This window comes from Rousettus aegyptiacus, unplaced genomic scaffold, assembly GCF_014176215.1.
Source record: "Rousettus aegyptiacus isolate mRouAeg1 unplaced genomic scaffold, mRouAeg1.p scaffold_m13_p_14, whole genome shotgun sequence".
NCBI classification, from domain to species: Eukaryota; Metazoa; Chordata; class Mammalia; order Chiroptera; family Pteropodidae; genus Rousettus; species Rousettus aegyptiacus.
Window position 1 is genome coordinate 12410272 of NW_023416289.1, and position 26417 is coordinate 12436688.

The 26417-nt window shown below is 41.7% G+C and overlaps 1 protein-coding gene across 3 annotated transcripts in view; it reads right to left on the minus strand.

The window, feature by feature from the left end:
- WWP2 (WW domain containing E3 ubiquitin protein ligase 2) overlaps nt 1-26417 on the minus strand; it is a 123395-nt gene that overhangs the window by 59507 nt on the left and 37471 nt on the right. For all 3 annotated transcript variants that reach the window (XM_016146870.2, XM_036232108.1, XM_036232109.1), the window contains exons 5-6: nt 12280-12417; nt 10334-10430 (exon numbers count right to left, since the gene is read on the minus strand). In XM_016146870.2, coding sequence (XP_016002356.2) covers nt 10334-10430; nt 12280-12417 — 235 coding nt within the window. The remainder of the gene's footprint in view (nt 1-10333; nt 10431-12279; nt 12418-26417) is intronic.

The window sequence follows — 26417 nt, forward strand, 5'->3', positions numbered from 1 at the left end:
CCGTTCTCTTTACACGATTAGATGCAAAATTTCACACTCCATTATCAAATAATCAACAAGCCAAAGAAACCTTCAATTTATCAAGACAGAGAAAAGGCAGGCCAAACACAGACTTAACTACAAAGTTAGTCTAGAGATGTGAAACAAAGGCAGGAATTAGAAGGCAAGAGGATGAACCCAACTCCAAAGATATCAAAAATCACAAGAAATGGACTAACCATGACAGTTTAAAGACAGAAGTTATCATGTTGGTTTTTTAAAAATCCAGTTAAATGCTGTTGCGAGCAACGCCATATAAAATATAAGGACCAAAAAGGTTGAAACTAAATGGATGGGGGAAGGGGGGAACTATGCCAAGCAAATACGAAACAAAAGAAAGTTGGGGTAGCTATGAAAATATCAAAACAAATCGATTTTTAAAAAATGATTTCTAAAATTCAAGTATAATTTATATATAGTAAAATCATTATTTTTAAGGGTGACGTTTAATGAGTTTTAAATAATGTATTACAATCGTGTTACTACCACCACAACCAAGACATAGAATAATCCCGTCACCTCCAAATGTTACCTGGGACCGTTTTGTGGTCAGTCACTCCCCTCGACCCCCAGCAACTGCTGATTGGATTCCTGTTCCTCTAATTTTGCCTTTTCCAGAATGCTATATAAATGGAATCATACAGAATGTAGCCTTATGTGTCTGACTTCTTGCACTGAGCATGATGCTTCTGTGCGTCATCCATGTTGTTGTAAGTTGTTCCTTTTTATTGTTCAGTGCAAATAAATTTTGAGAGAAAACACTAAGAAAAAGAAATAGAGGTAAAACTTCAATTTGCCCATAAGACATATTTACGTACTTCAAATTTGTATTGTGGACCAATAAAATAACCTTGAAATACATAGAGTAGAAATTCATATATATTACCTGGCCCTACCTATTACTGCCCTTATCTCCTACGTTCCCATCACTCCTTCCACTCCAGCTAGACTGGCCTCCCTGTTCAACTCCAAAGGCATGCTCCAACCTTAGTTCCCTTGCGACAGCCATTCCTCCACCCAAACATTCTTCCCCCAGGTATACTCATCACTAAAGTCCTCACCTTCTTCAAATCTTTGATTAAAGGTCACCTTCCTAAAGACACCTCTCTTGACTGCCCTATTTAATACTCTTGCTGATATGTAATACATTCATATATAATTTTGCATGGATCAAATTTATATTTTAAATAATAAAAATCAATAAAACCAGGAAAAAAGAGAAACCCACTGAGATTCTACATCATTATAGAAGCCAAGGGTATAGAACATTTCCAGAAAGGACTAGTGCACAAAGTTAAACCTGCACATACCTCGGGGTGGGCCTCTGGGCCTGTAATTTTGGCAGAATGATAGAGGTGGATGCGAGCATGAAGCAAATACATAAACAGAAATAAAGATGGGAGGCCCAAAGAAAATTGAGACCAGTATCTTCACTATATTTTCAGTAAATTAAGGGTACATAATAACTTTAGGAAACCCTGTGACATGTGAAATGTAAAGCAATATAAGGTTTGTATTTCAGTTCTGTGACAATTTTTATCTACTACGAAAACTACATATAGAATTGTTTCAGTGTCTGAAAGGGGTCATTCTACTGAGACTATTGAATTCAGGCTGTCTTTATGCCATCAAAAAGACAGTCATGAGAACAAACCCCAAATCTCCACCTCCACAAACCTTGGCAATTTCAAAAAGAGCCACTGATTGCCAACAGAATCCTAAACGAAAAGTCTAACCTCATCTCACCAAACCACAGCCACAAACACCATGGCTTAAGCAACCCTTTTCCCCACCATCCCCATCTGTCCAAAGCATTTGCGATCAGTTCTGTTCTGGTCTTCCATCATCACATACCCAAGCTGCACAAGCTCCCATGACTAGCAAGCCATTTCTCCAAGACCCACACTCTTTTTATCTGTGCTCTCTAAATTATTTCCCTTTCAATCGCATTTTCTAGGACTGAGAAGTTCTAGAATGCAGGGCCTGATTAAAGTAGAAATATCACTCCTGTGTCCTCAATTGTGGTGACCCTTATAGTGGCCCATTGTTCAACGTCATTTTGTTTTGCTCTGTATCTCTTAAGTTTGCTATTCATTCCTCCTCCTGTGAATACACTTTCAGAGGAACAACTCTGCCCCAGAGCCACATAGTATCACTTGTTCCATTGAGCCTGCTAACCACCAATCCTAACCATTATGGGGGATGTCATTTTAAAGTGACAGCTTCTTCCTCTCCTGCATTTCTATATTCATGAATAATATCACAACCTAAGTACCTGGGAGTCCCCTCTATTCTCTCTATCCTTCGCCCTGTCTCCTCAGTCAGTCACCTAGTCCTGCTCAATGATAACATCTTCTAGGTATTGCTCTCTCTCTCTATTCTGCCACTGCCCAAGGCTAGTCATCAATTCCTATCTCACCAGTTCCTACAACAGTCCTCTTATTGGTCCCTGATTCTAGTCTCAACCTTCACTGAGTCATTCCCACCCTCTTCTATTCCACATGCCTCCCTTCACCTGCCCAATCACAATCACACCACGTCTCAGACTCCCTTGCAGCTAAGTTCTGAAAGTGATTTAGGTTGTACCAATGAGAAGCCCTTGCAGGAAATCTGGAAAGTAGAAGGAAGGCAGAGATTGTTCTTCTTGTGGTGGTGATGACTGGCAGGGGTTCTGGCAGACCCCATGCCTCACTGCCTGGATGGATACCAGCTTCCTGCATGTAAGGTGGTTGTAGGGGCACAGCAGTTTTTCTCACATCTAGATTGCAGCTGCATGGCTGTATCCTTAAAACCAAGAATGGAGAGGGGCCCAACTCTGTTCCTGCAGCCCATCCAATGACTTTTGTAAAATACCTAATTCTTCATATTAAACCCTTTTCTGTTCAAAATACCTGGAGTGGTTTCTGTTTCCTCCAATGAACATGAACTGACACTTTAAATTCATCCATTAGATACTTTCTTGAATAATTTACAACAGAAATAGCACGTCATGTCCTTGCTCAAAATTCAGTGCTTCCAAATATTCAAAGAATACAATCTAAATTGCTCAGTAAAGTATAAAAGACCCTTCTTACTGTCTGCTACAGGAGGATCAGCAAACTGTCTGTAAAGGACTAGATAGAAAATATTTTAAGATTTGCAGACCATATAGTCTCTCTCTTAACTACTACTTAACTCTGCTGTTGTAACATAAAAGTAGCCATAAACAATATGTAAATGAATAAGTATAACTGTATTCAAAAAATTTTTATTTACAAAAACAGATAGTCAAGAGAATCAGACAAGCCACAGACTAGGAGAAAATAATTGCAAAAGACTATATCTGATTTTTTTTTAAAGGAAATATCCAATAAAAAATGGTCAAAAGACCTGAACAGACACCTCACCAAATAAGATATATGGGTAGCAAATAAGCATGCAAAGATGCCCACATCATATGCTGTCAGAGAAATACAAATTAAAACAGCAACAAGAGACCACAACACGCCTATCAGAACAGCCAAACTGTGAACACTGACACCAAATGCTGGTGAGAATGTGGAGCAACAGGAACTCTCATTTACTGCTGGTGAGGATGCAAATGGTATAGCTACTTTGAAAGACAGTTTGGCACGTCCTTACAAAACTAAACATACTCTTACCATCTGATTCAGCAATAGCTCTCTCAGTATTTACCCAACGGAGTTGAAAGCATGTCCATAGAAAAACCTGCACAGAGAGATGTTTATAGCAGTTTTATTTTTCATAATTGCAAAAACTTGGAAGCAACCAGATGTTCTTCAACAGGTGAATGGATAAACTGTGGTATTATCCAGGCAACATTAATCACCACTAAAAAGAAATGAGCTATCAAGCTGTGAAAAGCCATGGAGGAAATTTAAATGCATATTAAGTAAAAGAAGCCAATCTGAGCTATATGCTATATGATTCCAATTATATGACATTGTAGAAAAGGCAAAACTGTGGAGACTTTTTAAAAGGATTGGTGGTTGCCAGGAGTTAAGGAGGAAGAATGAATAAAGAGGCAGAAGACAGAGGATTTTCAGGGCAGTGAAATTACTCTATATGACACTGGTGATAATGGTGATAAACGTCATTATAAATTTGTCAAAACCCACAGAATGTACAACACCAAGAGTGAACCAAAGTGTAAACTAGGGACTTTGGGAGATAAAAATGTGTCCATATACGTTCATCAATTGTAACAAATATGCCACTCTCGTGCAGGATATAGCAGGGAAACCTTGTGTATGTGGGGCAGGGGGTATGTGGGAAAATTCTGTACATCTTGCTCAACTTTGCTGTGAACCTAACACTGCTCTTAAAAGAAAAAAAAGAAAAGAAAAACAGGCAGTCTAGATTTGGCCTGTGAACTATAGTTTGCTACAGCTATCACCCTGAATATCTTTTATATCAATATTACCAAATGACTAATATTTCCTGGAATAGGCCAAGTTCTGTCTTGCTTTTACCCATGCTTACCCTCCGCCTCGAGTGACTTCCCTTATGCCCACTTCACTGGTCTGCAAACTCCTACAAAGTACAGCTCAGGCATGTGGATTCAGGTGAATTTTCCACTACCTGCCTTCTTCAGGTGTCCTCACCGTCACTGTGGGGTCCACTGCACTAAACTGTAATTGTTAACATTTGTATCTGTTTCCTAATAGATACCTCAGTCCTTGATGTCAGCAGGGACCATGACTTTATATACTTTTCTCACAACCTAGCGAAGAGCCGGGCATTCATACTGCCTTCAACTGCAGATAGCTGCCTTACTTTCTCGTGGTTCATGAGAAGTTCCAACCAGCTTTCTGGCACACACCATACCTCTCTAGGCTCATAGGGAAGAAATGACCAATAAATACCTAAGAAATAAATAGACCTGAATAAACAAATGTATAATAATGTATAATGGGTGATTTTACTAGTGGAAAATAAATTAGTGTGCACACAAATGTGTCATTAATCCCCATGATTACTTTTCGATGTCTGGCTTTGAGAATGCAGCTCAGCTCCTGTCTGCAGTCTCAATCCCACGCCATGTAAGCCAACTGCTTGGAGGAGAGTGAGCTCCTGGTGAGCAGGGAGCGTCTTAGTTATCACTTAATGAATATATGAATTACATTTATTCCTTTTCTTACTCCTTCCTCCTCCCCAGCAATCGTAATGAGACCACAGCCAGATTTTAAGTAAAAGCTGTTGGATGGGAGGCCTGAACGGAAACTGTAAAGATGTTTAATTCAGCTTCATGCTGACAATGTGACATCTCCAAATAACTACAGCTCCAAATCAAGTAGCCTTTGGCCATCCCAACTGAAGGAGTCGCTGGTGGCCAACAATGACTGAAAGAATGGCCCAGTGCCCGAAGGCTCAGTTCTAGACCCTCATCCCTCTTCCCCCGTTAGCCTTGCTTCCCAATACCCCTTGGCCCTCCCAGGACTCCCAGCAGTATTCCCAGCAGAATCATGCCCGGGTGAGTTTATTTTTCTTTCCTTTCTGGGCTAGGCTGTCTGCAGACACAGCTGATGAGCTATTTAGAGCTCACCAGAGACCTTGGGCTTTATAAGTCTCTGAGATTATACCTCTTCAGAGGTCATTAATGCCAAGGCAAAGGAGTCAATAAATTTGATGTATTTTCATCAAAGCAAGACCAAAAAAAAAGAGAAAAGGAGGGTGGATGAAAATGCTCTCATAAGAGGTTTGAAAATTGACATGTAAAAGACTCGTCAGCTCGGGGGAGGGCTTGTTAAAACACAGATTCTGACCCACATTGACTAATACAGCTGATGATCGATGTAGGCAAATTCAAGGCCTCCAGCCCTTCACACCAAACACACACACACTCACGTATTCTTATACAAAATAACTTAAGTACATACAGGTAAATTAATCGTTTAAGCCCCAGTATACGACTTCTTCACCAAGACACCTTTCAGTTTTCAGATTTATGAATGAAAAGCTTTATGAACCTAAAAGCAAATTCAATGCATTCTTCCATTTTTGTCCTATTTCCCTGTATGACTTTGGGAAATCTACATGGATTCTAGACTGAGAAGATAGTTACTCAAGTCTGAAGAAACCTTCAGGCTGTGCTTAGGGGAGCAGCACCGCTAGCAGACAGTTCTACGGGTTCCGTCCAAGTTGATTTCACCTTTACTCCCTGATTTCATGTAATAGCTGGTGGGGCAGGAATCACAGGTGACAAAGAATCAGCAAACCACAGAGAGACTCAGACATCCCAGCTTTCCACTCTTCAGTCTGGAATTTCACAATTATATCTAACCTAACAGTAACTCTCAAGAGCTGCCAGTACCAGCGTGGATCCCCTCTGCTGGGTTCTTTTTCCCTCCACGGGAACCCCATCGTTAGCTCCTCCAGTTCACTAGTTAGCTACCTCAAGCAGTTAGTCCCTAAGGTACTGGACTGAACAATGGACAATGGACAGCAGTCTCTCTTCAGTCTTTCCCTCTCCATACTGATTTTTTTCTCTCTCTGTGCTTCCCCCAGCTCTTAGTTTCATTTGCCTGTTTCATATACATCTTGAATATCACAAAGACTGAATTTGCTGTGGAAAGTGCTTCTGGCAAGCCCTGGGCAATGTGTGCACAATACCAGGCACACATTAGATCTTCAAAACCTGGGTTGACTTAGGCACGGTTCCCAAAGCCAGCCCTCATTCCAGCAAAATAAAATAAGCACTGGGGGATTATTAAAGGGTGTGGTAGGCATTCCCTGTGCCAACTAGCACACACTCTCCCAGGGGGCTCCAAAATACGCCGGCCCCTCTCCACGATTACACTGGAATAAGGAACACTGGCTGAGGGCACAGGGCAGGACAGCACAGAATCCTGCATATGCCACGTAATAGTCCTCATGCCAATCAAACACCAAATGGTGTTAGACCAGCCCATTCAGACCATCGAGATTAGTGCCTTTCTGACACATTATCTGGCAGTGACCAGCTTTCATCTGGAAACCATTCTCTCACCCACCTCTCAAACTAAATTCTCAGGCTCGAGGTTTCTAAGTGACATGAGTATGGAGCCGACGTGGAGCATCAACTTAGAATCATTGGCTATGCTGCTATAGAGATAATTGGGCAAAACAGAAATAAGTGGTCATTATTAAGCCTGGAGAAATCCTAAATTCTAAAATCTGTCTGCCTCAATAGCAAACGGTGTCTCCACCATGGTTCAGTTTTCTGAGGTGGGTAAATGTCACTTACTTTTTTATTTGTTATTGCGAAATAAACTACATAAACAAAAGAATATATTAAATATGTGTTCAGTTTAAAGAAGAACAATAAGATGAACTCTCGGGGACCCACCTCTCAGGCTAAGAATTGATGTTCCCAGTACCTAGAAGTTTCTATGTTTTTCCCTCATCATACCAATCTCCATCTCCTACAATGAAGACATTCAGGATTAATTACTCTCTTCCATTTTTTATAGTTTTACTACCTATGAAAATATCCATAAATAACATATACGATTTATTTTTATATTTTATAACTTTAAATTACATCGGACTGTATATTTTTTTTCTGTGACCAGCTTCTCTTGTTTGACATTATGTTTCCGAGGTTCTACCATATTGATGTACCTATCCTTTGCCCATTTTTACTATGGGACAGAACTTAATTGTAGGACTATACAATTTATGATTTTAACTCTTTCTTTAATCAAACGCACCTACTGACTGTACTAATACGGTCTGTCTGCAAATAAATTTGTCACGTTACGTCTTAGCGGCTTTCATGTGACAGACCAGATGATAAAATAACTACAGATGTTCCACTTGATTATTCTTAAAGAGTGGGCACGATTTCATTGAGAGATGAAGCTCTGAGGCTCAAGAAGCAAAAGGTACCTTTTTTGCTAGATGAACTTGGATAGATGAACCCCTAAGACAAAACCCTTACACGGTTCCAGTTCCACGGCTCATAAGGCATGGTAAAGGAGAGGGAAAGGCTGTTTTGACATTGCAATCTTCACCTTCACACGCACATCAGAGCACCTTTGATCATGGTGAATAGCACCCAAGTCCAAGAAAAACCTACCCTTCTGACAGCGAAAGCTAAATATTTAGTCTGGGAGGCAGCAGACAGAAGCCCATCATTCTCTCTGCCCTAGGAAACCAAGGATAGCAGAGGTCGATCCTTCACTCCTGAAGGTTTGAGTCACGGCCCTCTGAACTGCGGTCTTTGATGTGAATGCATCAGTAATGCCACACCTCCCGGGGGTGGGGAGGGCAAAAAAAACCCTGCCACTTTCACGGAGCACTCCCAGTGTGCAAAGGCCTCAGACGGACACACCTCATCTAATTCATACAATGACCCTGTGAGGCAGGTGATATCCCCATTTCACACTTGAAAAAACTGAAGCACCAAGAGGCTTAGTAACTTGTCCAGCACCACACAGCAAGTAAATGACAAGCCAGGATTCAATCTACATCTGATTCTGAAGCCCACACTCTTACCCAGTTGACTACCCTGCTACCCTGCTACAAGGTCAGTGTGCACATGCAGTGTGCCTGCATGTGCACACTGACCTTGTTAGACCTTGTTAAAGGCAGCAGCAATGCGAAACGGAGATTCTTAGGGACACAGGAGATACTGCCTTCAGGTGATACTTTCAAAACATTTGCTGCTGAATGGCAGAAGGTTGTGTGAAGACAGAACAAATACTTAGAAGGCTGATATCTGTGAAAACTCAGAGCCCACATGTGAAAAATGCTGCAGTAGCTGGACAGACACAGGAGGACTCCCACTTAAAACAGCTGCAAGGCACCATGCCCACCAATAATTAATAGTGTTGAATATCTACGTCATGTTATAGCAAAAATGCATCTGATTTTCTACTGAAGTCTGGCTGCTGTTTTAAGTCAACAGTCCCCAACACAAAGAACAAAGAAGGGCTATTGGGATACAGTGTAAGAATTTCAAGGTCTATCAACTAGAGAAGTTTCGAGAACAATAAATAGGGCAAGAACTTAAGTCTAAACTTGTTAAGCACCGGACTCTGTCTTCCAGCCCCAAAATAAGTGATATCAGTTGTGTCTGACACAAACTTTCCAAGTCGGCTAAAAGGCCAAGATGGTTACTAGTGCCAAAGCAAAGAAGGCATCATTCTTAGAGAGTGGAATGCTGAGTGTTCCTCTCCACCAGCTACTCGCCACTGAAGAGTTCTGTTTTCTCTAGTTCTGGGTCCCCATCATTTCTTTGTGGACACAGATTTGCCAATTATATTGTTGATCCTTACCCATGAGACTTGACCATCCCAACTTGTAAGTCATCTAGTGAGTCACAAAAACAGGCAACTGATCTTTAAAGTGTGACATAACATCTTCGCAGAAGCTTCGAGAAAAGAGGACAGGGAAATGGTACCTCTGCTTCTACTGATGCTCTAGAGAAGATACAAACACTCAACTCTCTCTTCCTCCTGACACCTGCCAGGCACTGAAACCTCCTCACAAACCTTCAAACCAAATCCAGAGAGGCTGCCCTCAGAAGGATCTTTCCAGATGCTGTGGGTACTGCCTAAAATCATACTCTGTTTATCAAAGCATTATTTCCCACTCCCTGGGATTTGTTTGGGAAGATTTTTAGCAGTTACTCACCTACTCTCTGCAAATACATTCATATGATTCTTTTCCTTAAAATGCCTAAGGATTTTGTACATTGTAATAAATGATAAAAACAGGTTCCCAAACCCCTTCCCATTTCTCTAATACTCTGAAAACTATTCTCCTTCCTGGGAATGCAGCGGCTGTGAAAATGAGTTAGCATCATTAACACAGGTATACAATGGGGATGTCAGTAAAAAAATTAAGTCATTTGTGATATGTGTAACAAGTATACCATAACTCAGACTCTAAGTATGGGAGGTCTTAACCAACACTCCAAGGGGAATCAGAGATCACCCCCAAAATAGAAACACACAGGCAGAAAATTTCACATACAAAGACCCACTGCTCTAAGCATTTCTATGTGTATCCTGAAAGGATGACTATGGCCGCTGGACCTAATGTACAGAAAAGCAGCCACGTCTGTTCAACAGTTCCTCTTATCCAAACAACCAACCCAGCCAGTCCCCCACCTTTGACAAGCAACCCCTACCCCTTCCGAGAATCCTGAGTTTTTGTACTCTCCTCTGGGCCTCCTTAACAGTCAGTTATAAGCTCTCTGGAAATTTCCCTCAGTTTCTAACATAAATTGTTCTCCTTCACTTCCCAGTGTGATTTCCATAGCTCTAAGCATCTTTTTGGCTCCTCCTCAACCACAAGAGGGTCTTACCGGGATCTCCCACCAAAGCAGTTGGTGCTGGGGGACTGGTGTCGGTTCTCTGGAGCGCCGGCTGTCCCACCGGATTCTCTCAAAGGTGGCTGTGATGCTAGAAAGGGGATCCGTCATGAAAAAAAAAAAAAAAAGACAGAAACATTGAGAAACTCAACCCTTGTTTGAGATGTGCCTATGGGAACAAAGCTCGCCCATGTATTAGTTATCCAACATTATGGGATACAAGGAGTCTAGCAAGCTGCAGGTGCCAACATGAGAAGGAACAGGGACGACAGGCTGAGATCTGACCATGGAACAGAGGGACCCAAACCCAGAAAACAGGTCGTCTTCTCTAAGACATTCAAAAGCATCTACAGCACTCACAAGCACGTGGCCTTATGCATTAAATGAACTTTGGCCACGCCACGTGAGACAGAGAACAGATGCTGACTGTGCAAAGTGGGGGCAAGGAATTGTGGCATTTCTCCATGTCACAACCAGAGAACTTGTAAAAAGCCAAATCAGATTCAGGTGAAATCAAATCATGACATTCTTCTGCTAGAAACCTATCAACGGATTTTTGCTTCCGAGGATGGGGTTCAAAATCTTACCGATGCCTTTGAGTCTGTGTGATTGGAGCTGACCTGCCTCTGCAGCCTCACCTCCCACCTCTCCTTCTTGCTCCCCGCTGTCCAGCCACCCTGGCCGCCTCTATCTCCACCACAGGCCAAGCTTGCTCCCACCTCAGAGTTTCTGCACATAGGAACCCTCTACCTCTTACTCAGCCACCCCTTTACCCCACACATCCACCTTGGCCTGTCTCAACTCTTCATACTGCGGCAGGTCTCAGCTTCCTCAGAGAAACTTTCTCTGGCCCCTATTTTTTTCTTGTTTTTCTTTTTTATTTATTTTTATTTTTCAATTAGAGTTGACATTCAATATCCTTGCCCCCCCCCAATTTAGATGAGATCCCCCTAAAGCATAAGAAACTCATACTACCCACTACCTTTCCTTCATAGCTTTTGTCACAATTATGTTATATAATTATTTATGCATTTACTCATTTGATGTCTAGCATCCCCTGCCCCCACCAAGTAAATTATAAGCTCCTGGGAGTAAGGACCATGTGAATTTTGCCCCTGCCATCTGGCTAGCACCTGATCCAAGATCTAGTATATACCAGGTGCTTAATTACGGATATATGTGCTGAATGAATGAATGATGCCTGTTTCTCTTCATGAACCAAAAGTCCAGTTGAGGGAGGACTTTCAAAGTTGAGGCCGAAACACTCACCAAAATTATGCCCAACTGCCCTTCAATTAGAATTCAAATTTCACCTCCTTGAAGCTACAGAAAGCCTGTTTGGGGCCTGGAACGTACCATAGTTACATCACATTTAACGAAAAAAATTATGGAGAAATCCAACACATTTCAGACCTCAGACTTCATGAAATAATTTCCTGCTAGATCCAAAGGTGACTAATTTCAGACTAGATCAAAAGAAACGAACTGCCCACATTCAGGGCAGAGTGGGAGACGCTCTCCAAATTCCCTGCTTCTGTCTATATTTTGCTAATGCGAATCTCTAAGACATAGAGTCCCCTTTCCCCATCAATACCATCTCATAAAAGGCACCCTCAACCTTCCCAGTAAAGTTAATTGTATTGGGAAGAAGAAAAATGAGCCCAAATAACATTTAATAAAGTCCATGTAGGATGAAAAGATGTTTTTCTCTGCTCTCAAACCAAACAATAACAAAGACTTGACATTTATTTTGGTCCTATATGAGAAAGCTATCCTTAAAAACCATGTCATGATTTTGATCATGCTAAGAAGAATCAGGGCTAGCTATGGGCCAGGGTTGGCTGAGCCATACCCAGACCTAGGTACCTCGTAGAGAACCAAAGCTCTCGGCACCTCCTCTAACTCCCCACTCCACCCCTGGGGAGCAAGGCGGCACTCACCATCTGTCACGGCACTGCCATTAGGCACGCTTCCCAGATCAACAGTCGGCCCATCCAGGAAAATTGTCAGCTCACCGCCTGAGACAACACCGCCTTTGTTCTCCGTCTGCAGGTTCAGGGTCAGCTGCGTGTTCTCCACTGTTGAACACAAAAGGCAACAAGGATGGAAGAAAGCAAATGTACCCAAGATTCTCTAAGTTACAAGCTCCCACTTCACTTACTCTGGCTTCCCTGGCAACATTTTTCTGCATCTTTGAATCTGTTTTGTGGCATGTAAAAAAGAACGGGAAGGAATATGTCTGTCATCACTGCTGTAGGAGGCTGGTGGGAAAGGCTATATTCTTTCTTTTTTAAACATTTTAGATTATTAGGTTAGCTACATAGTTTCTAAATTACTTACTTATTTGTTTGCTTATACTTGCAGGACCCTAAGATACGAGTAGACATACGGATGGCATACACAGAAAAAAAAAGTGGTTACAAGCGTCCCTCTACCTATAAAAAGAACAGTGGCAAAAAGAAAAGAAACAGGTCAGGAAACCCTAAGGAAATGTCATCAGGAGTCATCTCTAGATGAAGGATTGCAGGGGATTGTTATTTTCTTATTTATGTTAAAGTTGTTTTTTTTTTTTAACTTTCATCCCTGAAGATGTTTCACTTTGAAATAAAAAAAAAAAAAATTAAACAATAAAAGTTCAATACAAGCAAATTAGCCCCGTAGTCACAGGCCCTGGATTGGTCCTGTAAGGAGAGACTGACTGATCAACACCTGGCTCTATGAGGTGAGAAGGCAGAGCCACTCAGGTAAAGTTGACCCTCTGGGCAAACAAGAAGAGCTGGGAAACCACAGCAGAAAAACAACAAACTGGCACAAAGCAGAAGCCCAAACCCTAGGTGAGCTGGAGACCGCCACAAATACACCCCCGAACCCCACCACAAAGCTTGGCCACATTGAACAGTTTCCATCCAGCACTGCTCACCAGGACGTACAGCCTCCAGTTCAGGGCCGTTCAATAATCACCAAGAGAGAGCAGCGTTTATGAGGATTTCCAAAGGGTGTGCAATCCTTCCATCCCTCCCCATATCTTACAAAGCCAGACCAGGAAAGTGACACATACTCCAAGCTCCCTCCCCACCCACCACCCACTAATTTTATTTCTTAGTTACTAATGTATCATTATAAGCTACTCACTGGTTTTTTAGAATAAGACAGGGTATGTATTAATAATTATCTCCATGAGTACTTCCTAGAAACGACCTCCCTCCACTAAAAAGCCTGACCCAAATCTCTCTAAGAAACAGGCATGCCCCTTAAAGAACTTAGCAAATAAAAGTCTGGATCAATTCGAGGCTCTCAAATAATAAAGTAGAAACTGGTAACCCTTCAGGTTTTTAAGTTCCCCTAAGCATCTCTACCGTTCCTTAACCTCTCTTCCCTGTAATGGAATTCTCCAAATCCTTTTGAGTCCATTGCTATTTTCAGTCAGTTTCACTGAGGGACTTGGTAAGTTTCAAATAGTTATATAAAATAACACTATATTTTATTTCTATAAGCTCCTTCAAAAGCCTAGGAGTGGGAAGAAAAAACAGAGGCCTTACGACCACCAGGAAGGACCCTTGCTAGCCATGCAAAAAGCCACCTAGGAAGTGAAGCCGCCAGCTCCAGTCTAGCCTTTGGATGACTGTGACCCTACAACATATCAACTGCAACTTCATGAGAGATCCTAGGCATGACTGCCCAGCTAAGCTATTCCCAAATCCTTGTCCACTGAAACCATGAGATAATGTTCATTACTATTTAAAGAAAGAAAAGTCAAGGAGCGTCTCCCTAATTCTATTTTGGCAAGATCCAGTGCCTAAGTCCCGAGCTACCAGTACAGCACAGAGGTTGAGGGCAGGTACCAGCCAGGCAGATTGGGTTCAAATCTCAGTTCAACTGCCTAGTAGCCAAGTAGTATTACACCAATTACTTAACATGACCATTCGCCACTCTGTAAAACAGGGAGCAGTAAGAGTACATTTTGCAGAGGTCATTAGTAAAGAATTAAACAGCACCCAGTAAACTCCTAATAAGCCGTCATTTTTATTATCTCCCTGTTGACTTTCCCGCTTCTAGGCTAAAGAGTCCCGATTTCTCCTGGTCTAACTTATTCACTATATAGTCACTCTTCTGTTGATCTTTCCAAGCCTTTTTCAGGTTGTGGCAACAAACTCCACATAATCTTCTGAGGAAAACTACCATCACAAAAACATCACAAGAATGAACCATTTATATACTTACAGGTTCACAAGTTACCTGGCAACTCTTTGAGACACAATGAACCTTCAAAAAGAACCAGTGAAGGAAGAGGTTTTTCTTTAAACTTTCGAGACCATAACCCTCCACTGTTCTATTTACTGAAAAAGAGAGAATCAGAGGAACCTCTGCCATCATTATTCAAACCAGGTGATCAAACTGAGTGTCTCTAAAGCGAGACAACCTGACACCCACATGCTTCCTGTTGTGCTGCACTGTGAAGTATACATCACTTTTAAAGTCTTCTTGCCAAATGCCTTTAGCCTGAATCCATTCAAGTCTCTAAACCTCCTTCCCAGTTTACATGAAACTAGGGGAAAGAGAAACAATTTCAATGATACCATGAGGAAGCAATTAGAAAAATAAAGCATATGGGACATCTATATAGTAACTGTCCCAGACTCTTCCAAAAGTCAGTGCTATTAAATACACATTTCTTTTTTTAGAAATGGCGGGGAGGAGATTCTTCCAGATTTAAAGAAACATAACCCAAATGCTATGCATGAATTTTAACTAAACATTGGTTTGAAAAAAATATTCTTGGGACAACTGGAGAAATCTGCATTTGGACTGGATATTACATAATATTTGAAATATAATTTTCTTAGGCTCAGTAATGGTCCCATGGTTTTATTTATAAATGTTTTCATTCTTGAGAGGCGCAAGAGATATCTGCACTTAGCCTCATACAGTTTTTATAGAACAGGTTGAAGTTTTAAGGATTAAAGTGTCATGATATCTGCAATTTACCTTCAAATGGTTCAGGAAAAAAACACGCACTCACAGGCTTGCATGTTTAAATGCAACAAAATGTTAACAAGGGTTGGATCTAAGTGGAGGGCATCTGGGTGTTCATTGTGTTACTCTTTCCATTCTTTTGTATGTTTGAAAATTTCATAATAAAAAGTTGGAAAAAGGGTTTTTTTTTTTTTAATTGGCAAGGCTATTAAAAAATTAAACCTCTGAGAACAGAACACCCATTATTCTCTTTAAAAAAAAAAAAAATAGCTGAGCCGGGGGAGCCCTACAATGCATAATGGGAGTAAAGAAGCCATTAGCTAATTGAGTGACAGACTTGAGCTTACAGGGGAGGCTGAAAGGAGTAAGTGTGGCTGGAAAACATATGCTGAAATCTTAGCTATAAATAGCAGCATTAGCCACCTCGCCTCTGGGGCCCTCAGGTTTCACTACAACCAGGCTGCTGATGACTCTACAAAGAGCCTTTCTCTTCAAGTATGTCTTCCTATTGCTTTTTGAGGCACTGCTCAAAAATCAAGAAACTAGTAGGAAAAAATGGATATAGTAGGTTGACTTCCATAACTAGAATTACATTCAGCATAAGAAGCTCACCAGCTACTCTCAACCTCGTCGGGCCCTGCTCTTGTCTGTAGCCCTGCAGTTCATGTATGTGTATTGAGCACCAACGATTCTAGCCACAGAGATTCCACAGGAACAAAACAGACAAAAATCCGTGCAATGCTTTTTTAAGTAAACTGCATAAGCTGTTAGAAGGTGGTAAATGCAGTAAAAAAAAAAAAATGAACAAGGCAAAGGGATGGAAAGTGCTAGAGATGGGAGGAGGGTTTGGGGTGGTGAGAAAGTCTTCCAGAGAAGATGACAACTCAGCGAAGATTTAAAGAAGGGTGAGGCAGAGAGAGAAGGAAGCACAGGGGCCCCAGGTGGGAGCAAGCCTAGCAGGTCTGAGGACTGGCCGGGAGGCCGTTGTGGCTGGAGGAGATGAGGGAAGAGAGAAGCAATGAGGGAAGTCAGTTGCCAGAGCCCACAGGGAAGGCCTTTGGGCCCTAGCAAGGCCTCTGGCATGTATTCTGTGTGAGACTGGGGGCCATTAAAAGGTTTAGAGCAAGGAAGGGACATGACTCAAGTTGTAACACAATCACTCCAGCACAGGAGAACAAGGGCTGAAGCAGACAAGACCAGGTAGGAGGACACTGCGACATTCCAGGAGGGCATAGACAGTGGCTAGCACCAAGGCAATGGTGGTGTCTTCCGAGAATACGGTGCTTAAGGGAGACTCTACCACGGCCTCCTCCACAACACGTATTAGCAAAGAGCCATGACCCACTTCCCCACCACACCTTCCTGAGCACATCGGCCAGGCCCCACAGGCCCACTGGTCTCCTGGAATCAAAGCTTGAGGCAAATCACAGGCAGGAGCTGAAAAAAGCACCAATTTACGGCATGGCTGGAGGAAGTCGGATTCCATTACAACCAAGTGGAACATATATAATGAAAATATTCCTCTGGCAAGAGACTTTAGTTCCACCAAGAAAGCCAAAGTCCTGAGCTTATGCTAACTTCAGCAATCAGCTAACACACTTCTTTGGTTATGTTCCCTCCTGTCATAAGTACCCACTGGTTACCAATACTTTGTAGTGCTGCTTTATGGAGGTCAGCTGACAGCAGTAGGCTGAGTATTAGAATCTAGGGGAAATGAATTTTGAAATTCTCAAGAACCGTGCCAGGAGATCCCTCCAAAGGGTGGCATACCAAGAGAGACAAGCAGACATTAGGTGCTTCCTGATGGAAGCATACATCACCCCATCACGAAGAAAAAAAAAAAAAAAGAACCCAAATCAGATGAAACCTCCAAATCTACCAATGAGTTTACAGGGAACACAGAGGGACAGAGGAGCATGTTAAACCGCAATTCAGCAAAACCCAATATGTGGGAAAATATAGGACAAACTGCTCAGTTTCTTCAACGATGAATTTCAAGGGATAAAGAGGAAGGAGAACCCATCAGTTAAAAGAGCCTTCAGAGACACATCTCTCTTGTTTGGATCCTGATTCAAACAAACCAGTGGTGAACAGAAACAAACTATCAGACACCTGAGGAAATGTAAAAACTGACTGAATATTTGATGGTATTAAAGTAATTACCATTAAGTCTTTTAGGTATGAAATTAATATTAAGGTTATGGTTTTTAGAAATACATACTGAAATATTTGTAGATGATATGTGTCTGGGATTTATGTAAAAATAACTCAGATGAAACAGAAATGGCTATTCCTCTCATGGCTGTGGAGCGGGGAAGTGGGCACACTGGGATCCACAAACTATTCTTTCCATGTTTTTGAATGCTTGACAGTTTCTATAATTTTTTCCAAGCCAGCACGTCCCAGGCACAAACGCTGACTGTAAACTAACTAAAAAAAAGTATGAGAATTCAATATTATATATAGTCTGAAATACAAAAAAAGACAGAAAATATACCAGTCAAGATGCTTACAGCATACCTCCTACTCTTACTTTTCCTTACTTTAAAGCCTCCAAATTGCAAGTGGCTTCAGGTTAATAATTTCCTATTGGGAAGAGATGTTACATGTAATAGGGTAAGTAATATTTTTCTAAGAGTTACTTTTTCCCTTTCTTGCCTTGGACACTTTTTTTACATTTTTCGTGTATGGTACTAATACGTAGAGATAAAAGGGACGTGAACGTTGCCTTCCTTACTCCAACAAAAGGAAAAACTACATAAACTGTAACTGGCAAACCATGCCACATAATGCCCTTCAGTTATGAAAGCCAGAATGCCTGCCTGGACGGTTTCACGGTAGTCTATGAAAGGACTTTCCACTTCAAAATCTTTTGTCATCACTGTCCCTTGTAGTTCTCATACCAACAAATGGCGCATGCATGTACATATGTATACCTTTTAAAAGGAAAGATCATTTTTTTTCTTCCTAACTCAAAATATAAATGTAAGGATTTATCTGGAAATTTGAGTAAAATAACACAAGACACAAAAATAGGACACTTTTAAAGAAAACCAAGTACTGTTGGGTCAAGAGTCTTGGAAGCCCAATGAAGATGTGATTGATTTGGCTTTAACAGAGCTGCTCAACAAACCTCCTTCTTCCTGCCTCCCTCTGCCCACAATCCCATAGGCCCATCAAAAGAAAGTGAAAATAAGCAGGGCATTCATTAACAGGTCAGTGTTCATTCTACACATAGCTATGAAACACTGGTGCACAGAAGAACGGAACCGGAGGAAATTCCAGAAGGGCAGAGAGTAAACAGTCTCTTTTCCATTCCCCAGTTCTCCATAACTCAGACACACACAGGCTGGAGTCTACCCCAGGCTTAAAGAGAAAGCTCTTTCACATTCTCTTCACGGTAAAGGAAGCCAGAGGCTTCCAGGATTTACTGTTAACGATGTTTCTTTGGCTTCCAACCTTACCCAGAGCCTAACAAGAGAAAGTCTTGTCTACCAAACTAGCATCAGGTTATAAACACTGGAATACTTGTTGGGGTACCAATGTTGACTCTGCTTCACCCCACTTCCCCTAGGCTCCCATCACTCACACCTTGGCAGGGTCCTCCCAGAACACAGGGTATAAGGAAGAGTCTACCTTGGCCTTGACGCTTTTTTTTGTGCTGCTGTTGGGGTTCCGCCTTCATCATCTCTAAATTAAAGTTTTGGTCTACTGGGGGTTTCATTAACTCCTCCAGAGAAGATACCTTCACTCACAAAGACATTTTGTAAACTTTTCTCTTTCTCTCTTTCTTGTTCATTCATTCAAGAAGCATTTTCTGAGTGCACACTATCTGCCTGACACTGTGCTAGAGGCTGGGTTATAATGAAGAATGAAAATAGAGAGTCTCTGCTTTTAAGAACCTCACATGTTAGTGGGAGAAAAAGAAGTAACTAAATCACCCCACAGAGAAATGTAAAGTTGCAACTGTGACACAGATTTCATGTAAGAGATCTATGGTCCCATGAACAGCTTGATATCGAGCCTGGTCATAGCATCAGGAAAAGTTCCCTGAGGAACTGACTCCTCAGCTGGGATGTTCAGTTTCAGGCAGACAGCTAGCAGGTTGGGGTGGGTCGGGGAGGAAGACCATTCCAGGCAGAGGAAATATCATGTGCAAAGGCCCTGTGGCATAATGAGCTAGATGCTTTCAGGAAACTGAATAGAGATGAATGGGGCTGGAAAGGAATGTGATCCGAATGGGATACACAGTGGACAGATATCGTAATGCCTTGTGGGCCCACCATGTTGAAGTTTTTTCCTATCCTAAGAGAAGCACCATGGTAATTCAGGTTTTTAATCAAAGTGTGACAAGATCTGCTTTGGGTGGAAAACAGACTGAACAAAAGTAAGGGTAGATATAGGTAGAGCAGACAGGAAGCCACGGGAAAAGATTAGGGCATCAGAGACAGGGATGAAAGAAGTGGGCAGACTTGCAAAAGTGAAAAACAAGAAAACTTGAACATAGATTAGCAAAAAGGATGGCCAAGAGGGGTGAAGGTATCAAAGATGAATCTTGGGTTTCTAACTTACTTAATTGAAAAAATGGAGGATCTATACACTGAAATATAAAATACTGGAAGAGGATCAAGTGCGGGAAAGAGGTGATAAGTTCAGATTTGGACATGCTGATTTTGAGGGATTTCTGACATATCCATGAGGAGACAGCAAGGCAGTAATCAGGTACGGGATCTGGAGCTCATGAGAAATGTATAGGCTGGAGTTTCAAATCTGTGGGTCACCTGCACATGGCGGTTATTCACAAAGAGGAAGTATAGTGGGAATGGGATCACTGAAGAGGATGGAATGGTAGGAAACTCTCACAGTTATTAGTCAACAAATGAAGATGACCTTGCAAAGAAGACAGAACAGTCAGAGAGGTAGAAGGAAAATCAGGAAGGACTCCTGAGAAGGCAAGAAAAGGTGGGCTCCAAAGCATGGATAGAGTCCACAGGAGGAAGGAGGACAGCTTCTCTCCTACCACAGTAAAGAGGGAGGAGAAATTGGGCACATGCATTTCATTTCGGTACATGACAGATCCATCAATCATAATCGTCCTTATTTCTCTTGATTCAGGGTCCCTGTGATCCATGGCCAAAGCCCATACAGCTACACATGTATTTCTTTACTTATGGAAAAAAAAAAAATGCACATGCCCACACACTTCAGAATTGGCTATTCATCAAAGTCATCCTCTAATAAGATACATTATAGACAGAGTCTCTCTTGAACTAATGGAGGGTCCCATTAACGCAAGGTACAAAAGACCTCATCTGTCTTGATAAATCTCAAGTCTGTCAAGCCCTAGCATATTTGTTTTTAATTTAAAGTAATGTAGGGGAAATAAATGTAGATCTGAGAAAGTTAAGTCTTTAGAATAAACTGTCAGTTCACATCACTTACCAGCTGCCTTGTTGACAGAGCTCCTCTTTCCTGAGGAGATGGAAAGTCCTCATCACCCATTAACAGTTATTCCTAGGCAGGCCGCTTGCTCTAACAGCTCATCCATTCTCTATGCCCTTAGGGAGCCTAAGGACCAGCTACTACTCCCTGTTACAGGATCGGGGCCTGCTCCACAGAGGCAGGCTTTCAATGAACTACTCTCCTTTAAAGTGGTCTTTGAATAGCAAAGTGTAGATGCTCAGCTAGAAAAGAATTTTTATGACTAAGATTCTACTTTTTAAAAAATTCCCGTTTTAAAAAAATGGCTTTTTAAAAATTATGATCAGAAGACTGAAATATTATGCCACGATTAAGATCTGGACTAATGATTATAATGAGTATACGACAATGTGAAAATTATTCATACTACAATGTTAAGTTAAAAAAAGAGAACATGAAGCTTATAGGATGCACCTTATTATTAAAACCTAGTAAAAACATTTAGAGGCAAATAAATAAATGAACCAGGAAAAATAATAGTGTGTTTGAAGAGTAAAATTATGAAATAAAGGGGTTTTTTTTTTTCCCATTATCTGTATAGTGGATACATTTTTTTTTTTTCTTAATTTCTGGATTAGTTAGAAATGTATACAGCAGACCTTACAGTAAAATGACATGATGTGTAAGATCTACTTTCAAATATACCTCAAAAAAATGGAGGCTAAAGATGAAAGACAACTGGACATGTGCTCATCATTGTTGAGAGTGGGTAATGGTTCATTATAGGATGGTTCATTATACTATTCTCTCTACTTTTATTTATGTTTGAAATTTCCCATAATAAAAAGTTTAAAATTTTTCCCATTTTTTAATATTATCTTCACAAAAAGTAATATTAACTTAAATTTTTAAAAAAATAATAACATGTTCATTACAATACAGAAAGGTAAAATATGACACCTTCCCCATACACATGCACATGCCACATCCCTTCCCCATGACATGACTCACTGTGGACAACTGTGTAAGAAGTCGTCACACCTGCAAACACCAGCACCAACACAGATAAACTACATGTGCCGAATTGGCTTCATTCTAAAACTGAAAGTTGTGCCCTTTAATTTTTCACTTAATGTATTCCATGAATCTTTTGAAATGTATACAGAAGTAATTATCCATTGAAGAGGGTTTGAGGGAGGGGTACGTTCAAGGTAAATTCAGCCTTTAATGTGCACTGTTGGAGAGAATGAATTCATTAATACATGTGCAAATAAACATTAATTAATTAAGGGAGGGAGGAAGGAAAGACATAGACATCATATTCTGAGAAATGTGTGCCTTGCTATCCTGCACATAATAAACTGCATTCCCCAGGTTGGGCCTGATACTAAAGTGAAAATCCCCACTACGTACCTAAAAGTGGCACTAAGTGCACTGCTCGTGTAATTGCGGCGTTCTTACTCTGGTCCAGCATCACTTTCCCTCCCAACACACCAACTCTCCTACAAGAACAAGTCTCCTACTCTAAGAAAAACACTCCTAGAATCCTAGGAGACCAAAGGAAAAGGGAAAATAAAACACTCAGATGAGATAAATGAGGTTTGATCCTAATACGATTCCAGCAGCCACAGAGTCTCCCCTGGGGGAACCTGGGAGACAGGAATGGGCAATCAAGCAGGAGCCACTCTCAAATAACTGGTGCAAAGCAGAGGCGCAAACAACAGACGAAATGTTTCAGGGTTGTTTTGGGGAGGGAGGGGGCAAGGAGGAGGAAACAGCTCATATCCAGGCAACAGTCTCATTTTCCTATCATCAATTCTGGGCTCTGTGCAAGGCCACCATTCCATGCTTATAACAGCTGTCAGCTTAGAAGCTGAAGACTATCTGGCTGATTAGAAACAGTACGAGTAGCACAACACCTCCATGGGACAGGTTTAAGGGGGATGGAAGAAGGTTCTAGAAATGTACAAACAGTACAGTCCTACACTAACAATAACTTGATTTGGAAGAAAAGTTTCCCAAGTCTTCCTTGAGTAACTTAACCCCTAGCTCTTCACTGTCCATTGCTGGGGCCACAAGCCATACGTGGCCACTGAGCACTAGGAATGTGGCCAGTCTGAATGTAGTTGTACTGAGTGTAAGTAACACCTGGGTTTTTAAAAACTTGATACCCCCCCCCCCCAAAAAAAAGAATGTAAAGTATCTCATCTCATTAATAGTTTTCTTTACATTGATAATATATTAAAATAATTGCATTTTAGATGTATTGGACTAAATAAAATCTATTATTAAAATTAATTTTACCTGTTTTAGGTTTTGCTCTTTAAATGTGGCTACTAGAAAATTTGAAATCACCTACATGGCTCACATTCTCTCTATTGGGCAACGCTGCTCGAGCGCCTCCTCCCTGCCACTTATGGTCATCGTCCTGAGCAGCCTCTCGCTCACCAGGTCCAGCTGGCCCAAGGGCCTTCTCCATGTAACCTGATGACACCAAGTTCATTCCTGCCTCAAAGCTTCCCACATGCTGTTTGTTCCCTCAGCCTGGAATGCATTTCTCCTGTTGGCCTGGCCAATCCCATCTCATCCTTCTGGAGTCCTAGTGTCACTTTCTCGGGCAAACCTTCCTTGACATCCTCCCCACCCCAGGCTAGGTTAAGTCTCCAGAGATGCAATCACAGAGCGCCCTGCACTTTCCTTCATCATATCTGTCACAACTGGAACAGTCTGCACCAGTTATCTGTTTATGTCTGTCTGTTTTCCTCTCTAGATACTAAATTCCAGGCCCACTGGCCATGCTACCACCACATCTCAGCATCTTGCCAGGTGTGTGATCAAAAAGCTTCACACCCTTCTCTTGCTCCAGAGAGGTCTCCCAACCCTATGAAAATGTCCTATAAAGAAGACAAGAAGTTCCTCTCACATGAAACCCTGGTCCAACATTGAGAAATTCTTACATCTAAAAAGGAAAAAAAGAGGGGGAAGATGTCTTGACCACTTACTATGGACTAAAACACAAAATGTCGCAATATACCTCTAGAAAAAGGGGAACAGCCTTGGCATACATTCATGTTCGGAGGAGTGGAATCACTCTTGGCTCAAATACGGGTTCCCATGAGGCTGACCGATTCCCAAAGCCAATACCCACACAGAAGACTCTAGAGGCAGCAGTAAACCCCAGGCAACATGGAGGCAGCCACGTACTGAGGAAGGAATTCCTGACAGAAAGCTTTTCTTCTTTCTTCAAGTGAGGTTTCACAGAGCAGCCTCTCAGCTGGTGACATAGAAGGGAGGTCTGTTTTAATATTCGTTGCAGGGGCCTATGTGTTTGTTTTTGAGACTCCTGGCTAAAAGGACCTTTTCTTTCAAACAGCTCTCCACTGACACCGAAGCCATGTACTGGGTCCGGCTGTAACTTTGAGAAGCTGAGGTTGTGGGATTGAGAAAGGGGGTGGCTTTTGGCTTCTTCAGGAATTCCTTGAGGTTCTGGCTTGGCCATATCTGCCTGAGGTGCAGAATGATGGAAAGCAACATACAGAGAGCTTTTCAGAGACTATTAAAGACAGTTTTAAATCCCAACGCCTGGCATCTGGTGCCAATCAAGAAAACAGAAGTCACTGAAATAACTGCGACCGGATGGGGCAAAACGAAACAAAGGCTTACATTTGGAGGCTGGGACAGACTCAGCACAATGGCTCCCCAGGGTGGCAACTCAGCACTACCCTGGTCACACCTCTGCCTTATAGGTGAACCACAACACTGGCCATAAAAACCTAAGTCACAAGAAAAGATGTTCATCATCACTAATCTAATTCAATGTAATATATAAAAATATATAACATACTGCGTGTGTGTGTGTGTGTGTGTGTGTGTATTAGTGTCTTCTTTGTGTTCTAGGCACAGGGGTAGAGGGATGCACAGGAGTGAACAAAAACCAAACAATGCCTGCCCCAATAGACCTTATATTCTCATTGTAGAGGATAATAAGTGAGATAAACAAAAAGAATATATAGTATTATATGGGGATATTGCTAAAAAGAAAATAAAGCAGGGAAAGGAAATAAGAAATGTTAGATAGAGAGAAGTTACAATTAAGATAGTTTGGTCAAGGCCATATATTATATGATTCCATTTGTATGAAATGTCCAGAAAAGGCAAGTCTATGGAAACAGAAAGCAGATTAGTCGTTGCCAGAGGCTGGGGAGTAGGAATGGGAATGAACTATAAATGGGCCTGAGGGATCTTAACTGGAGTGACAGAAAAGTTAATGTTTATATTGCATAACTCAGTAAATTTTTTTAAAAATCACTGAATTGCACACTTTTTAAATAGACAGTCTGGTCAGGGAAGGCCTCGCCGATGGACATGATGACAGACATGACATCTGGGTGGACTAGAAGGGGGTGAGGGAGCAAGCCATGGGGACACATGGGGAAGAGTATTTCAGGAAGAAGGTAAGGCCAGGGCAAAGGCCCTGAGGCAAGAGCAGCAGCAAGCGGAAGCACAATAAGGTGGTGTGTGGGCTAGAAGGGGGTCTGGAGAGGGAAGGAATAGGTTAGGACAAGGTAACAGAGCAGTGGCACAGTAGGGAAGGCACAGTAGGGAAGGATGTTAGTAGTGTTTACTCTGAGTCCACTGGAGGAGTGATATAACCTTACTTACAGTTTGGACTATTCTGGCTGCTAGTTCAAAAATATACTGTAGCAAGACAAAGGCAGATGCATGGAGACCATTTAAGGAGACTTTGCCTCCCAAAAGTTGAGAAGTGAATGGTGACTTTTACGTGCCACAGTCATGGTGAGAAACGGGCAGATCAGATCCTCAAATATATCTTGAAGGTGATGTGGGTAGGACTTGCTGACAGACTGAACATAGGTTGTAACAGAAAAAAGTGATGTCAAAGAGGACACAAAGGTTTTTAGTCTGAGCAACAGAGGATTGCCATTGCCTCAGAAGGAGGAAGCCGGAGAGAGGCCTAGGCTGCAGGGCAGAGGTGTACAAACCAATTTTAAGGGCACGAGGCTAGATTAGATCATGAAAGGAAGGGATGTAAATGAACAAGTGGATGCAGGACTAAGCCAACTGGGGGCATGCCAGTGTTTCCAGACTAGCAAAGAGGAAATCAGCAGAGGAGATTAAAAAAGAGTGACCACACGGGAAAAAAAAAAAGAAAGAAAGAAAGGAAAAGAGTGACCAGAAAGATAGAGAACCAGTATACTGTGGTGGCCTGAAAATCAAGTAAAAACAGTCTGTCAGAGACAGATCAATTTGTTGTATCCAATCTCTAAGGCAAGTGAGTTGAGGATGAACATTAACCACTGGATTTAGCAACATGAGGATGACTGGTGACCTTGGTACAAGGAATTGCAGCCAGGCAGTGAGGGCAGTGAGGGCAAAAGGCTACTTTGAAGTTCCCCAAGAGGAAATGAAGAGGAGGAAAGAAATGAAAATTAAAACAACAGAAATGACTTTCACCTCTGAACAGACCAGCAGAGGTTACAAGGTTGACAATGCCCAGTGCCACTAAACATAAGGGAACCAGCAACACCAGTCTTTGCAGTAGACCTAGGCCACAGGCATCAAAAAACTTGAAATGCACCTGCCTTTTGAACCAGTAATTGCAGGCCTAAAAATTTACTACCTTAAGAAGAAAAAAGCACAAAAATATCATACACGAATTTAC